Raw genomic sequence first — 16,383 nt, forward strand, 5'->3', positions numbered from 1 at the left:
TTATCCTTGCAACTTGTGGTTTGGTTAGGTTAGGTACACACAATCTTTGAGGGTGCTTACAGGAAACAGTCGCAGGCATTCATGTCTGGTGAGAAGTGTGGCTGGGACCACCCACGCTATAAAAATTGATTTGACAGGACACGGCTACCAGATGCTTCATACAGGACGTTAAAAACAATGTTCGCCATATTTGGGTGTGCACCATCCTTCTTGAAAGATGTTGTGTTAAGTAAGATATGAGGTTTTCACAGCGGTGAGTATGAAGATTTCTGTCTTCTGGGTTGTTGCGGTGAGTATGAAGATTTCTGTCTTCTGGGTTGTTGCGCTGTGTAGTCTGGTCGATGTTTACCAACGTTTCAGAGGTCATACTGCCTCCATCATCACGGCGGTGAGTATGAAGATTTCTGTTTTCTGGGTTGTTGCGCTCTGCAGTCTGGTCGATGTTAACCAACGTTTCAGAGGTCATACTGCCTCCGTCATCAGGGCCCTGATGACGGAGGCAGTATGACCTCTGAAACATTGGTAAACATTTACCAGACTACACAGCGCAACAACCGAGAAGACAGAAATCTTCATGTTGTGTTAACGTTCAGTTCTCTGTACTTTTTAAAAATATCATCTGTGCCGCCGTTTGTCTATTAATATCTGCTTGTCAGTTGTATCTGGCTATTGCAGGGAGTTTCATACTTCTGAATTATCTGTAGGTGTGATACATGGATATAAAAGACGTTGTTGTTAAGGTTAATGTTAATTTATTTCTTATTACAGTTGGTAATGGCAAAATTCAAGAAGTACCAGAAACAGGCATTAGATTTGCACGCAAAAAAGAAAGAAGAGAGAGAGGAAATTGAAAAGAAGAGGAAAGATAGATTAGTACAGAAGAAAAAGGAAGAAGAAGTCCTCGTCTCTAAAGAGGAAGCCACTATAACTGAACTGACAGATGACGAAGCGTTGCAGTTACAGAATGAAATTGAAAAGGTATCCATTGAGATCTTTTTATTTTGGCACTTTTTTAATATTTGTTACACATGTGCATGTGAATAAGATTGCGAACTACCTTGTTCGATATGAGGCTAGCCGGTGCTGTAATTCTGTTCTAGACTTCTCATTCATGGAAATAGGTATGATGGTAATTATGTCATCCCCCTACACCATTGAATGGGAAGAAACATGTTTGGTATCGTTAGAAGTATGGAATGGGTTCAGGAAATTCCTTTAATATGGCGGAGTAAATGCACTTTCCTGTAAGAAGCTCATGTACTAAAGCACGTTCTGTAAGCTGATTCCTTGGCTTGAATGTTCTGTGTTCCTCAGTCATCTGCTAATAACCCCAGATACAATGCCCCTCTATGAGCCGGGATAGCTCAGTCAGTATAGTGACTAGCTACGGGCTGGATGACCGGGGTTCGATCCCCGACGGGGGCAGAGGATTTTTCTTCTAGCCTCTGCGTCCAGACCGGCTCTGGGGCCCACCCAGCCTCCTCTACAATGGGTACCGGGGTCCTTTCCCGGGGGTAAAACCGGCCGGAGCGTGATGCTGACCACTCACCCCCATCTAGTGCCGAGGTCAAGGAAGAGAGGAGCTATACCTCCACTCCCCCAATGCGTCTACATGGCGTATAGTGGGACAAACTTTACTTTACTTTACAATGCCCCTCTATATACTGCATGCGATTCCAATGGAAATCCTCTATTAAAATGTTAACAACTTCCACCAACATCTGTTTCCAAATACAGTGCCATGCCATTTTGTGTTTTATGCTATCAAAGTACTTTAAGTAATCAGTGAACATTTTCTGTCTTATATTTCCCCACCTGAGACTTGTAGTCATCCTTTCGTTTTACTGTTATAGTATTTAACATATGCAGTAACTAAATAAACCGACACAGAGAAAATAATTGAATGAACCTGGTAAGAAAAGTATGAAATGCACTGCAGAAGCAAATTGTATTTTGTATTTCGACAGGGTATCGCAGTTTTGTTTCGAACATTTGAGATGGAAGAGAAAGGAATCATTGAGATTCTTATCTCTTACAGATTCCTAAGTTCAGAATTGACCGATGAGCAATCTCTGACTCTTTCTCTTCCGAGATTAAAATGAGAAGGTTTCTGGGCATGAAGTGACACTTATGAAACTCATAACTTCATAACCTCGTTCCCCTTCTCACAGTTTCTTTATTGCTATATTTTTGTGTTTTTATTAGAGTTATGTTTTTGTCTTCCTTTCTTATAAAGGGAATAAATCTCTGTAATTCAAGGTCATAATGTACTTGTTGACGCTAGCTACTACAGGGTGGTTTACTATTTTTAATAACAGTTCTTGCCATGTTGTATATTTCACAAATTGTGGATGCAAAGAAAATGATCTTGTTTTGGCATATTTTACATACTGAAGTTTCGCTACGTGTGGTAGCTTCAAGAGAGAAAGATGCAGGTGGGCTGGAGTGTGCTCATACATGTTTTCATATGTATACCCTATACATACAGCAGTATTTTTCAGTTCCTGATAGATTAGTGAATGTATTAGGACTTAGAGGGGAGCTGGCGTATCTCAGTCGGTATAGTGACTGGCTACGGACTGGGCGACCGGGGTTCGATCCCCGACGCGGGCAGAGGATTTTTCCTCTAGCCTCTGCGTCCAGACCGGCTCTGGGACCCACCCATCCTCCTATCCAATGGGTACCGGGGTCCTTTCCCGGGGGTAAAGCACGGCCGGGGCGTGATGCTGACCACTTACCCCCATCTAGTGCCGAGGTCAAGGAAGAGAAGCTATACTTCCTCTCCGCCCAAGCGCCTACTTGGCATATAGTGGGACAGCTTTACTTTTTACTGGGATTTAGAGAACAGGATAGTGTGTGGACAATTTTTAAGTTCAGAAACGTGTCACCACAAACCATGATCTAACGTGAAAGTTTGAAGCAGTTGGGAAAATTGGTGATGGAAATGCTGTAGATTCTTTCGGTGGTGTATGGTTAACGAACTGTGCCCTTGCTCAAGGAGGAGTTACGTGAATTGTACAGGTCACCTAACATAGCGAGGATAGTATGTGAAATCTTTAAGGTGTATTGTATTAGTATGACGTATTCCACGCTGTGCTGTCATCTGACTAACTTTATGAATCCGTGGATTGTAATAAAGATGTATGTATGTTGTCTGTACTAAGATGTACATAATTTGCTTCTCACATACCGTGTAAGAATTACTTATGTTAATAACGAAGGTTTTTGACTTGAAGTACGGTTGTGCATTTGTACAGATGAAGGTAAATGTATATATTTATAAATTAGAATACTGCAGTCTCTATGTACCCAGAAAAATTACAAGTCCCATATTTTGGTCTGTTTAATGCTTGTTGTTTTGGTACTCTTAGAAAAGTGAGGAATTATCACCATCATTGGAACTCCGGTTTTGTTATAGGACAAAGCCGAAAGTTCAGATGACACACCCAGTGTCGTTCCATCTGAGAAAACCGAAGGGGAAGCGAAAGTGGACTCGGATGAAGAGGAGGACCCGAAAGAGAAGGGGAAGTTGAAACCCAATTCTGGTAACGGCTGTGATCTTCCAAACTACAGGTGGACGCAAACACTATCAGAGATTGAGGTAAGTGGCTACGTTATAGACAGTTTTTGAACTCTGTCCCATGGAAAGAAGCGTTTTGAAATGAGCTAACTTTACTCTGAAATTATGTTCTTTAATGGACTGTGTAAATATTTCAGAGTATTTAATCGGATAATTATGACGACGAATTGTAGTATGACAGACTATATAAATTTGTATCAGAATTTAAATAAGCGTCCAATGAAAACACATGAAATCATTTTTAATTTCTGTGGAATACAGTTAAATAATTTACTGTATTTAAAATCTTGCACCAGTGATACATCAAAAGATATATCCTTATGTAATGTAGTCGTTTTTGTGCCGAGAGGCGTCCCGTTTATATCTGACTGCTATACTCGTGTACAAAAGTTAAATGCGACAAATGCAGTAGGAACAAAATGAAATGTTTGATGAATACCAAACGATTCTCTTGCTTCACCACAAAACATGCTTTCTACAAATGGTGACGTGGAGAGTCTTTGTCCATTGCTCATTATCATAAAGTCAGTGGTAAGCACACATTTGCATGTTTTTCCAGACGCCCAGACCAGTGAGTTGTCTTCTCTCGTGGTTGTTCACTCATTTGATGATCTGTGACTGGAATAATGTTTTCACGTGTTTCTCTTCAAATCTGCATGAAAGTGTTGTCGGAAATGTTTGCAGACCACCAAGTGAGAGGTTCCGATCAAATATATTGTCTGCAGTCTTATAAAGGATTGAAAATTAGTCGGTCATTAAACAAGAAGATTGAAAGTAACGTGGGTTGCTTTTAGAAGAAAATTGTTTGACGTAGGTCCTGGGTTTTGATCATGCAACATGTACATCCCTTGGCTCAGTATAATCTTTATGAAAAATTTTACAACTTTGTCCATAGCAAAGAGTTGGAATTCATGCTTTAAACCAGTGGTTCCCAACGCGGTGTCTGCGGGCGCCATGGCGCCTGCCAAGGCTTTCTTTGGGTGCCCGCATTGTTACGGAAAGAGGTTATACTGAATAATGAAGGTCGTTAAACCATGAACATTATAAAATCAAAGCGCAGATCTCGACTTAACTGACGCCCTTCTTGACGATTGTTTGCGAGCGACAACATCATCCTACACGCCCAAATTTGAAAAACTGGCCAATGAAATGCAGCACCAAACATCACACTAACTTCCCACTTGAGTAATAATAATTGTACTTATAAAACTACGTATTTTTGATTGCACGGTTTCTTGTATCATTAAACGTCGTGTTGTTGTGCGTATTATTTGGTGTCCATATCTTATTTGTCCAGAGAAAAGAAAATTTGACTTTGTTAATTGGTTGGTGCCCGCCACGATCTCATAAACTCTCAAATGTGCCCGTAGGCACAAAAAGGTTGTGGACCACTGCTTTAAACTAATGTGATGTGTCTCTTAATAAATAGTTCATTCTGAGTACTTGTGGTGGTGGTGGAATTGATCCACAACTAATTTCTTTATGGGAGAGGCTTAGTTTTCTGTGTTAATTACTTAAAAAAGACCATGTACCATTTTCTATCTCCGTATATAGAAAGTTTGAACAGTGGCAGCCCAGGGCCTCACATCTATAATTCTTTGTGTTGGAGTTGTCGTTTGCCTTGTACATTTGCCATTATTGAGACCCACAATAGCGGAAAGGGAATTGAAGTTTTTGATAAAAGCCCGTGATGAGTAAACAACAATCTTTTAAATGCCTTCCATAAAAATGATTTTGTTGGCAGTAGATTGGTTGTGTTATTTTTGGTTACGTTATGACTCCGGATTTTTCTGAGTGATTAGCAGTTGTCGGCAGCTTGTATTAGTCTTTATCAACAAAAACACACTTCTCAGTGTTTAACCACTGTTTTTTTTTGAGTTTATATGTTCATATTATGCGTATTAGACTTATTTTTTTTCAAGATATTTGCGCTTTCAGTTTGAATACTTTCTAATTGTTATGGGGCCAAGTATCAGTCGTTTACTTTTGAATTGTGTATTTTGTTTAGTGTGATGTTGGGTGGTAAGTGGGATCATGATTTAGGAAGAAAATTTTGAGCTAGTGCATCTTTAAAAAAAAGATGAGTTAGAGTTAAATAATTTAATAATTGCGTCACTTGAGCTCCTGATGGCCGGTAAAAGAAAAGCCACACGCCATGTAGGTGCTTGGCGGGAGAGAGGGCTTTACCCCCGGGAAAATGCTGCCGCTACCCATTGGCGAGGAGGCTGGGTGGGTCCCAGAGCTGGTCTGGATGCAGAGGCTAGAGGAAAAGTCCTCTGCCCCTGTCAGGGATCGAACCCCGATTGTCCAGTCAGTAGTCGATCGCTATATTGACTGAGCTATCCTTACTTCTGATGGAAAGTACATTTTTAAAATAGTGTGTAACTGCTACAGACCATTGTTCTCTATTCCGCCATTTGCCTACTGTGGATAGTTGTTAAATGACAACACACCAAGTGGTAAAATAGTTTTTAGTGCATATTGGAAATGAAGTAATGTTACTTTTGGGTTATAGGTCGATACATTAACAGAAACATATTTAAAAAAACAATCAGATTTATATGCAGATCCTTTAATATCACATTAGAACACAAAATTATCACAGATGTAAAACATTGCTTATTTTTACTTATTGTCGAAGAAGGTGATCGATAACTGAGTACCTAACCGTTTAGAATTATGCAACTGAAATACATTTTGGCTCTTTAGAGCTTCATACGTTGTGAATCTTGACTATTAAAGTAATTTCTAAGTGTGTACGCAGTTTTAAATGCACATATTGTTAATGTTAGGTTGATTAAGCGATTGGTTATTTAACATGCAGTAGCCATTATTACGCGAATCATTTCACTTAACTCCAGTGCTGGGGTACTTTAGCATTAGAATTGAGTGCGCTTTTGGCCATGGGAGTTTGATACTTCACTTGAAATACGCGTTTGGGCTTGAGCACGCGACTGTGCAACTGTCGTATGCCGACTCGGCCGCTGAATAAACAGGCCATTCACCAAAAGTAATCAAAAGTGTCACTGAACATTTTAATAATGTTCTTCTGTTTCCGTCTTCCCTGGCTTTAGGATCAGGCTGTAAGCATGTATATAGCTCGTAAAGGTAAAGTTTTGTGTAGTTAACATCATCACAAGGTCAGCTTCATGCTGCGGCTGCCATTACCCTTATTATGAAAATATTATTATGTGCCAGTTGGTTTGTTTTTAAGGAGATGCAGTGTGTGTAATTCTGAAAAGATAAGTTAAGACATCTAATCTGTTAGATGGTTAATAACGTTTCAGAGCATCTCGTTGCCTCCGTCTTCAGGGTAGAATGCCCAACACACAATACCACAGCCTACCTCTTCACCAAATCTCAAAGAATTTAGAATCTTTACTTGCATTATCGGAGAAATACAAAGAAATTTTTATGAGTTTAGGCTTTACAAAAATTGTATTTCTTTACCTGTACTTCATTTTGAAGTAAATGTATAGGCTTATTGCATATTAGACATTTTGAGTTGTTCTCCGTAATAATACCGTATACAAATTGAAAAGTTCAGTGACAAAATATATTTAATTTATAGGTGAAATTATTTAAATATTTGTTTCTTTTTCTTCAATGCTTAATTTTATGGGTGATCAGTTGGCCAGAGTGTAGGAAGAGAACAATTTCACAAACTTCGTGCTTGTTAGAATCTCAGTGAAAAATTATCCAGTGACTGAAAAATTAGCATTCATTTTATTTGTGGTACTGGCGCCATAATTGAATTTTCTTTTGTGCTTCAAATCTGAAGAAAGAAATTATGAAAGTGCATCGCAATTTTGCATATTTTAATGTGATTTTAAAAAATGGAAGTGGCAGAAACAGCTCCGTACGAGTGTTCTCATAAAATGATATTGTTGATTGTTACGGAGAGATTCTCTATATGTTTTTCTTCATTGTGTTAGATTTTGTTGGATAACGTAATGGACCACGGTGGTCTAGCGGTTAGAACGCTGGCCTTGTAATCCTGGGGTCTCGGGTTCGATTCCCGGCGGTGACCGAATTTATAACTTGTGTTGGGCAAGGCCGTGGTCTAGGCAACACGGAGTTTTCCTCCGTGGCATCCCAACAATTACTCCATTCACACACAGAAGAAGGCAATGGCAAACCACTTCTGGATCATCTGCCAAGAACGTATATGAACAGGTCCCAGTCCGAGAAAAGGATGGAAGGATCCTGTTCATATGGACCTGTCGTCAGACAGAACACTAAATAATAATAAGATGAGGTGGTCTAGCGGTTAGGACGCTGGCCTTGTAATCCCGGGGTCTCGGGTTCGATTCCCGGCGGTGCCCGAATTTATAACTTGTGTTGGGCAAGGCCGTGGTCTAGGCAACACGGAGTTTTCCTCCGTGGCATCCCAACAATTACTCCATTCACACACAGAAGAAGGCAATGGCAAACCACTTCTGGATCATCTGCCAAGAACGTATATGAACAGGTCCCAGTCCGAGAAAAGGATGGAAGGATCCTGTTCATATGGACCTGTCCTCAGACAGAACACTAAATAAAATAAAATAAAAACGTAATGGAACCTACTTAAAACAGAATCTATAGCAAGTGGAAATCTGTCTTTATAGGAAAATTTCTCTCTTCATGAGAAAACTACTGTAATGTATGGAAGTAGGAATGCGGATAAGGAAAATGACAGTTTGACATATAATAGGCTGCTTTATAATTTATAATTTTCTGTTCGTACCGTGACTTTACTTTTTGAATTTATCTCACAATGAACATTTCTTAAAGAAATACGGAAGAAAAATCTTAGTAGGATTTGAGGTTTTCACAGTGGTTAGTCTGAAGATGGCTGTCGTCGCCCTGATGACGGAGGCAGTATGACGTCTGAAACGTTGGTAAACATCTACCAGACTACACGGCGCAACAACCCAGAAGACAGCCGTCTTAAGAATTAATTTATACCATTGGCAAAATATTATTCAGTAACAATTTAGCATGCCACATAGTATTAATTTGCGGTAAATGTGATATTTTAGGCTCCCATGATGACGAGTATGAAGATGGCTGTCTTCAAGGTTGTTCTACCGTGCCACGATGACTGAGGACGTAAGTTCCTCTGAAACATTTGTCAGTACCTACGGAACTGCATGGCCCTACATCTCGGAAAACGGCCTTCGTAAAATCTCACTATTGTTTTAGTTATATGTATCTGCAGGTAGGACGATGGTCGCTGTTTGGCACTGGATCTTGTATGCATATCTATCCATGCGTTTGGTTCATCATCTCTTGATGTGTCACCGTTTTCTCTTACATCACATTATCTTCGTTGTAAAAATTACCTGTGGTATTCACAATCATTGAAACATGTTATACTGGTGTAATTTTTTATACCTTCATTTGTCCCTGCGTTGTGAGATACACGACGAAATACGTGCAGTACGTTCTATCACAGCCACAGTCTTAGAAGTCGCACTTTACGCTTCATCCGTAATGCCTCTTGAAATTATTTAAGTTATTAAAAAAGAAATACACAGCACATCATATTTTTTTTTTTGAAATTTGATTTTTATGGGATCACATTATTTCTCGTTGTTCTCCTCATCTGAGTAAGTTGATGTCTCGCCATCTCACTGTAATGAAATTAATTAGATTAATTATTTTTAGTATCAATGCTTCTTTCTGAAGACTTCTCATCGTCACAGTAAAATTGGTGTAATGTAACTTTAGCGTTTAACTCATTACTGTGTTTAGTACGGGACGAATTGTTTGTACGACATTGAAGTCGAGTTAGTAACTGTCTGTCGCTTGTACAGGTGTTAATGAACTCATTATTGTTGTCTTCCTAAGTTACGTGCACAGGCGACTCTCATGTTCCCGTTAATCACCGCGTATAATGAAATTTTTTTTAAAAAAAGTGTAACAGTCATCGTTTTGATGTTAAACTGCGGCCAGAATTTTTCAGTGCCGAACTTATTATCTGCGTCACATTCTTTGATAAGCCTGGAGGTGTGACACAGGTAATAGGCTTTAAAATTTTGCTGTGGATCGGACGTTGGTGCTCCTCATAATTCTTAAACAAAACCATGGATGTGTGAGATTTTGAAGTGAGAGCCACCTGTATCGATTATCATAGTTTATCTTTTCAGTAGTTTCTCCATAAGCATTTTAGAGTATTTTTTATTATTTCGCAATTCACGTTACATTCCGTCACAAGTCATTAAATTCCGTTGTCGTTAAATTTTTTGTATCTCTTACTTAACCTTTATTCCACAGCGATCAGGGATTTGAACCTCTGTACTGTGGGGGCTGCCAGCCACATTTTAACTCTGGCGTCAGCGATATACTAACACGATTCACAGCCAAGTGGACCACGCGTATACCGGGACTCAAATGTAACTAGAAACGCGAGAATCGTTAAAAGACCTTGTGCGATTGGGGGGGCAATATAGTTCTGTGCTTGCGTACTCCAGTCTGACTGACGCTACCCATGCTTTTAATCAGGGCTGTGGAGTCGGTGCTAAAATCTCCGACCCCGACACTTTCATAAAAGCTCGATATGTATTAATAAGGGTAAACCTACTAAAATGGTAAATGGTACCATAAGATATTTCATCACCACCTTGTGAATCATCAGCCTACTTTTTAGAGTTATAACCTATATTTAAATATATGTCTAATGATTATTTGCAGAAATCAGTTGATTTGTAGACCCTTTGTATTTTTAAGGTACCGGAGCCAGAGTCACAAAGCATTGTTCCCACGCCCCGTGGCTCAACGCCTCGTCGAATCTCCCTAAGCGTTAGGCCGCCGGCGGCTCACAAGGTATAGAAATTGTTGTTAAGATTTTATATCGAGGTCGGAGTCTGAGTCAGTACATTTTTACCAACTCCACCTAAAATTGCTTCCGACTCCACGACTCCGACTCCACAGCCCTGCTTTTAATCGCAGTGATCCCACAGGGGTGTCAAAGGTTGAATTTGTCCCTCTGTCGTACAAATAGCAATTTCCTTCCCTTCGTACTTACTTTCTAAGTAAATAACAGCCATTAGTATTGCCGCAAGGAAAATTATGGACATTGTGAAGACTAGAGTTGTGAGTTGATGCGAGTGGCAACAGCACGTCGGCAAGGGTTGCGCCTTTCTTCTCGTTATACCATTTACGACGGTGAAGTGGGTAGAAGATGCGACGGACTGCGTGTCAGGAGACTTCATTATCGTCGGTTCGTACCTCAGAGCGGCGAGATTGGCCGCTGTGAGCAGAAGGGATCCAGATGCTCCACTCTGAAACGGAGCCAAAACATCGTCACGTGCTATTCTGGTAGCCTGGGGTCCCGGGTTCAATTCCCGGTGGTGCTCAAATTTATAACTTGTGTTGGGCAAGGCCGTGGTCTAGGCAACACGGAGTTTTCCTCCGTGGCATCCCAACAATTACTCCATTCACACACAGAAGAAGGCAATGGCAAACCACTTCTGGATCATCTGCCAAGAACGTATATGAACAGGTCCCAGTCCGAGAAAAGGATGGAAGGATCCTGTTCATATGGACCTGTCCTCAGACAGAACACTACAAATAAATAAGTCTCACCGGATACACGTGAACAAACGTCGGACGTGGAAGCATCGACGTCTCTTAGCAAGTGTCATACAGGGTGAAGAATTGAACTGCATAATTTAGTAACTCAAAGAGTCGGTAAATATTAAGGAATTAAAGGAAGTATTAGGTAAAATTGTAGATTCTCACAGCGACAGGAATGAAAATGACAGATATGTGGAAAATTGCCTGATAGATAATCAAATGATGTTTCAGAGGAGATTATTGCCCTGATGAAGGCGGCAGTAATTTTCTCTGAAACACCAGTCGGTATCTAAAAGACTATATGGTACAACAGCAGCAGACAGCCATCTTCAAAGGAAATAATGTAATAATTTCTGAAATAGCCACTGATCGTCTTCTAATATTGACACTGCAAATCAACGTTTCGCGTAGAGGGAGTCGAGTGTTTCAGATTATTGCCCACTAAGAGGCAGGATCCTACTTAAAACGTTTTGTTTAATTTTACAGAATATTTATTTATAAGAAATCAGGTTTTGTTTGTAAAGTGTCTTTCGTGGTTTTGCAATTTATTATTTAAAGATTTTTTTTAGTAAAATCCTTGTTTTTTTACTGGGAAATATTAAAATCTGTTTTTGTTTTATTTCCAATTCTGTAAACTCGTAATGATTTTTGTACCATCAGATTGGTACCCTGTAAGTGACTGAAACTCCTGCAAAAATTCGTCTTTTCTGAGTTTATGTCAGCTTTAGTAATTACGTAATGTTAAAAAGTTAATTCTTCCTGACTATTTAATACAACCTGTGTACTCGTGTTGCTGGAGCTGGACGCTTGCGAGGAAGTCGAACCTCGTCCTTGTTGATCGCCCGGCCATTCTGGACGTTCTCTGGCTATGTGACACGTACAGTTTGAGTCTGCACACCAAAGTGAGGGCCTGGGTATGTGCCAGTTGGCGAGGTCTGTTGGCACATTTGCAGACCCGTATTCCACCTGCAAAATAATTGTTTACTTCTTGGTATCGAAATGCAGAAAACGGAATAATCGCTCGAATCTTGACGTGAATTCTAAGCTAGGACATCTTTGTTTCAACATCAAACAGGTTTTACGGGACCGATAAAGAAACGTGGGATATAAAAGATGACTTTCTGCATTTAAATGAAAGTGACTCCACCCACAAACGAGAAAAAAGTGTAGAAATTGCAGATGAAGCAGACGTCCGGTTTGCCTGAAGCGAATGGTTGGACGTTAAAGCAAAGACACGATTTTTAAGTCACTTGGAAAAGGAAGTTTGGGATGGAATTCCGCATGGCCTCGTCTTCATTCGAACGTGATGACACTTTTACGCGTCTTAAGCGGTTTAGTTACGCAATGAAATCTATTTACAGCGTTACATTGACCCCGGATGCTTCTTGTCTGATGGGCGTTTTGTGACCGTCTTGGTAGCGTCATTATTTGCTTGTGTGGGCCAAGACGTTGTCGATTCTGCCTGTAAGCGACGTTGTTATGGGTGGAAAACACGGACAAGGTGGCTAACACGTCCGTGTAGGCGCTGTTTCTGGTTCCTTGCCTCAGAAAAAATGCTAGGTTTATCGAGAACAAACTCTGAAAACGTTTGTCCATTTCTTTCCTAATCGATATATCGATCGATCCTCGCTGCAGAGTGATAAGCACAGGTCTCGACTCGGAGTTTGTCCATTTCTTTCCTAATCGATATATCGATCGATCCTCGCTGCAGAGTGATAAGCACAGGTCTCGACTCGGAGTTTGTCCATTTCTTTCCTAATCGATATATCGATCGATCCTCGCTGCAGAGTGATAAGCACAGGTCTCGACTCGGAGTTTGTCCATTTCTTTCGTAATCGATCTATCGATCGATCCTCGCTGCAGAGTGATAAGCACAGGTCTCGACTCGGAGTTTGTCCATTTCTTTCCTAATCGATATATCGATCGATCCTCGCTGCATAGTGATAAGCACAGGTCTCGACTCGGAGTTTGTCCATTTCTTTCCTAATCGATCTATCGATCGATCCTCGCTGCAGAGTGATAAGCACAGGTCTCGACTCGGAGTTCGACTATTCTGATACGTTTTTCGTGTTCTTGTTCAGGCCCTTCAGGCATATGTATATTACCATGAATTAGGCCATGACCGCATCCTTACATGTCCTTTCAAGTTCATTACTTCATCGTACCGTTCGACCTAGAAATCTGAGCTGCCGACTCCGCCTTTAAATAAAGTGCAAGATTCTTACGTGAGTGAATTACAAACGCCCTCATCCTCAGTACGACACGAAGCAGATTCCTGTTCTTATAGAAAAACTTATAGTCGCTAAGCTTGTCTAGAAGTTTCATTATGATATTTGGAAGATCCCTTTCTAGAGCTAGATGTATCAAGCCCACGTGCCCACATCCTGTTCCTTTAATATTATCCTTCCATTTACACTGAGATCCTCTTCACGTTTACAGATTGACATTCATCGCTCTTTTGTGCGTGCTACGTGTTCGCTCATCTCCTTTGTGTGATGTCCGTAATAGGATCACCTTTTCCGAGCGAAACTGGTTGGTTAATTCAGGTCTTACCAGGTTCGTTCGGCGTGCGAGTAACGAAGCTAAGGTGGAAGGGGGGACCGTGCTGTCTGTCAGAGACGCCGTAGAAAGCGACAGGATTTTCCCTAGCAGCAGGATCAGGTCTGGGTGGCCTGAGAGATTCCGTATCTCATTGAGATCCGGTAGAATGTTGCAGTTGCCGCGGATCTAAGTACCCTAGAGGTGTGGCCGGCATTGCCATAGAATTTGATTCCTGATCACAAATGAGCTGTTGATATCCGGTTAACACCCCAGGGGAAAAAACTTTCACCTTACGCCATCGTTCGGGAGTGCAACCATTTTGAATGTTAGCTCGACGAAAGCTTCGATTTTTAAATAATCAGAGATCAGTCGAAAACTGTCACTGAAATAATTACTCCTGTATATTACCCGCGTCTGTTCTGGCTTTAGTATTACGTAAATGCATTTTCTGGAGAATATTCCTTAATATGCAAGTCTCGCTTTAAAATACATGGCATATGAAGATATATTTACTAGGTAATATGTTACGCGGCTTTCATTCAAATGTTAACACAATTTTTTTTTAATTTAAGAGTGAAATTAACGTATTTTGAACAAAAGAATAAAATTTTCCACACGTCTTTTACTGTAGATCTCTTACACAAAATTTCAACAGCATTTCGTGCATAAAGCACATACCAGCGAGGAAAGTGGCTCGACCTTCCTTCGTACTAGAACTCTCAGACCTTCCAAAGACGTTTACGTAATCATCCATTCGGCCATGTGCGCCCAAATTGCATGGCTACTCAAGTTGTTTGCTTAGGTGACTCTGACGATGGTCCCGTGATATTTTAACCTCTGTACCCACGCGAATGGATTTAAGTGGATTCAGTGACTAAAATAGCTGAACGCTGAAGTCTGTACGTATTTTAGTTAATTAACAGAACATGACCCATTTAACTAACTCGTGGAACGGTGTCCTCTGAGAAGCCCACCGGTCAGACACTGTAGACGTTCCTAGCATTTTATGGAACTGGGTGGATGATAATAGTTCACACTCTGAATTTTACCGGTTAGTATCTGATGTTGCGTGACGACAGGTCCATATGAACAGGAATCGAACCCGAGACCCCAGGATTACAAGGCCAGCGTTCCAACCGCTAGACCACCTCATCTTATTATTATTTAGTGTTCTGTCTGACGACAGGTCCATATGAACAGGATCCTTCCATCCTTTTCTCGTACTGGGACCTGTTCATATACGTTCTTGGCAGATGATCCAGAAGTGGTTTGCCATTGCCTTCTTCTGTGTGTGAATGGAGTAATTGTTGGGATGCCACGGAGGAAAACTCCGTGTTGCCTAGACCACGGCCTTGCCCAACACAAGTTATAAATTTGGGCACCGCCGGGAATCGAACCCGAGACCCCAGGATTACATGGCCAGCGTTCTAACCGCTAGACCACCTCATCTTATTATTATTTAGTGTTCTGTCTGACGACAGGTCCATATGAACAGGATCCTTCCATCCTTTTCTCGGACTGGGACCTGTTCATGTACGTTCTTGGCAGATGATCCAGAAGTGGTTTGCCATTGCCTTCTTCTGTGTGTGAATGGAGTAATTGTTGGGATGCCACGGAGGAAAACTCCGTGTTGCCTAGACCACGGCCTTGCCCAACACAAGTTATAAATTCGGGCACCGCCGGGAATCGAACCCGAGACCCCGGGATTACAAGGCCAGCGTTAATGAGTCTCTTGAAAATTAGAGCAGAATGACCGCCTGAAACGTCGAAATTAAATATACTTCACACAACAGATGTCAAACGCTGTACAAGAATCAAATAATGTTTCACACGTTTAGGGGAGTCGTGAAATGCTCTTACAGGTTTAAATCGTCGGAATGAGTGTGACAGTCCCATGAAAGTCGTGGGAATGGCTACCTAAACTCTCTGCTTGTGGGATTTTTATGCCGAAACAGAAAGCCCTGCGTTTTTGTTTTGAGTGAGAGTTGCTATTACAGGCAAGAGGAGTTTAATAACAGAGCGAATCGTGTGCGAGGTGGTATTCGAGTGTTGTGACGTAGGCGGCTAAGTCCCCCCCCCCCCCCTTTGTTTGACATACTTTGTGAATAGGAGATGATGTCATGGTCGTACGGGTTGCCGGTCAGGTAGGCGCCAGTGGCCTAATGACACGCAATACCTTCATTTTTCGGTAACCACTGAAATGTAGGGGAGACAGTGGATGTTGAATTGAAGTTATTTACATCGTATGCCGTTTTGCCGAGCTCTTTCGCGGAGTAAAACCATGTTACGATGTAATTCAGTCTACTCGAGTTGTCCCCTGACTTTAGTTCGCAGATTCGATTGGAATTCCAAACTGAATCCAAGCTCAGATATGTGTCACATCGCCTGGGTCATTGTAGCTCCTAGCAAGCCACGGTGATCTAGCGGTTAGAACGCTGGCCTCGTAATCCTGGGGTCTCGGGTTCGATTCCCGGCGGTGCCCGAATTTATAACTTGTGTTGGGCAAGGCCGTGGTCTAGGCAACACGGAGTTTTCCTCCGTGGCATCCCAACAATTACTTCATTCACACACAGAAGAAGGCAATGGCAAACCACTTCTGGATCATCTGCCAAGAACGTATATGAACATGTCCCAGTCCGAGAAAAGGATGGAAGGATCCTGTTCATATGGACCTGTCGTCAGACAGAACACTAAATAAT

At 41.3% G+C, this 16,383-nt stretch overlaps 2 protein-coding genes across 7 annotated transcripts in view; one reads left to right on the plus strand and one right to left on the minus strand.

The window, feature by feature from the left end:
* nudC (nuclear distribution C, dynein complex regulator) overlaps nt 1–16,383 on the plus strand; it is a 63,382-nt gene that overhangs the window by 15,597 nt on the left and 31,402 nt on the right. For all 5 annotated transcript variants that reach the window (XM_087349962.1, XM_087349961.1, XM_087349963.1 and 2 more), the window contains 2 exons: nt 769–978; nt 3,419–3,601. In XM_087349962.1, coding sequence (XP_087206088.1) covers nt 775–978; nt 3,419–3,601 — 387 coding nt within the window. In that variant the 5' untranslated portion in view covers nt 769–774. The remainder of the gene's footprint in view (nt 1–768; nt 979–3,418; nt 3,602–16,383) is intronic.
* LOC110837070 (uncharacterized) overlaps nt 6,132–16,383 on the minus strand; it is a 33,164-nt gene continuing 22,912 nt past the window's right edge. For both annotated transcript variants that reach the window (XM_087349967.1, XM_087349966.1), the window contains exons 2-4: nt 11,921–12,109; nt 10,593–10,848; nt 6,132–9,198 (exon numbers count right to left, since the gene is read on the minus strand). In XM_087349967.1, coding sequence (XP_087206093.1) covers nt 9,167–9,198; nt 10,593–10,848; nt 11,921–12,109 — 477 coding nt within the window. In that variant the 3' untranslated portion in view covers nt 6,132–9,166. The remainder of the gene's footprint in view (nt 9,199–10,592; nt 10,849–11,920; nt 12,110–16,383) is intronic.

The sequence above is a fragment of the Zootermopsis nevadensis genome, unplaced genomic scaffold, assembly GCF_977971745.1.
Source record: "Zootermopsis nevadensis isolate Lab colony 2312 unplaced genomic scaffold, Znev_1.0 Znev_ptg000016l, whole genome shotgun sequence".
In the NCBI taxonomy this organism is placed as follows: domain Eukaryota; kingdom Metazoa; phylum Arthropoda; class Insecta; order Blattodea; family Termopsidae; genus Zootermopsis; species Zootermopsis nevadensis.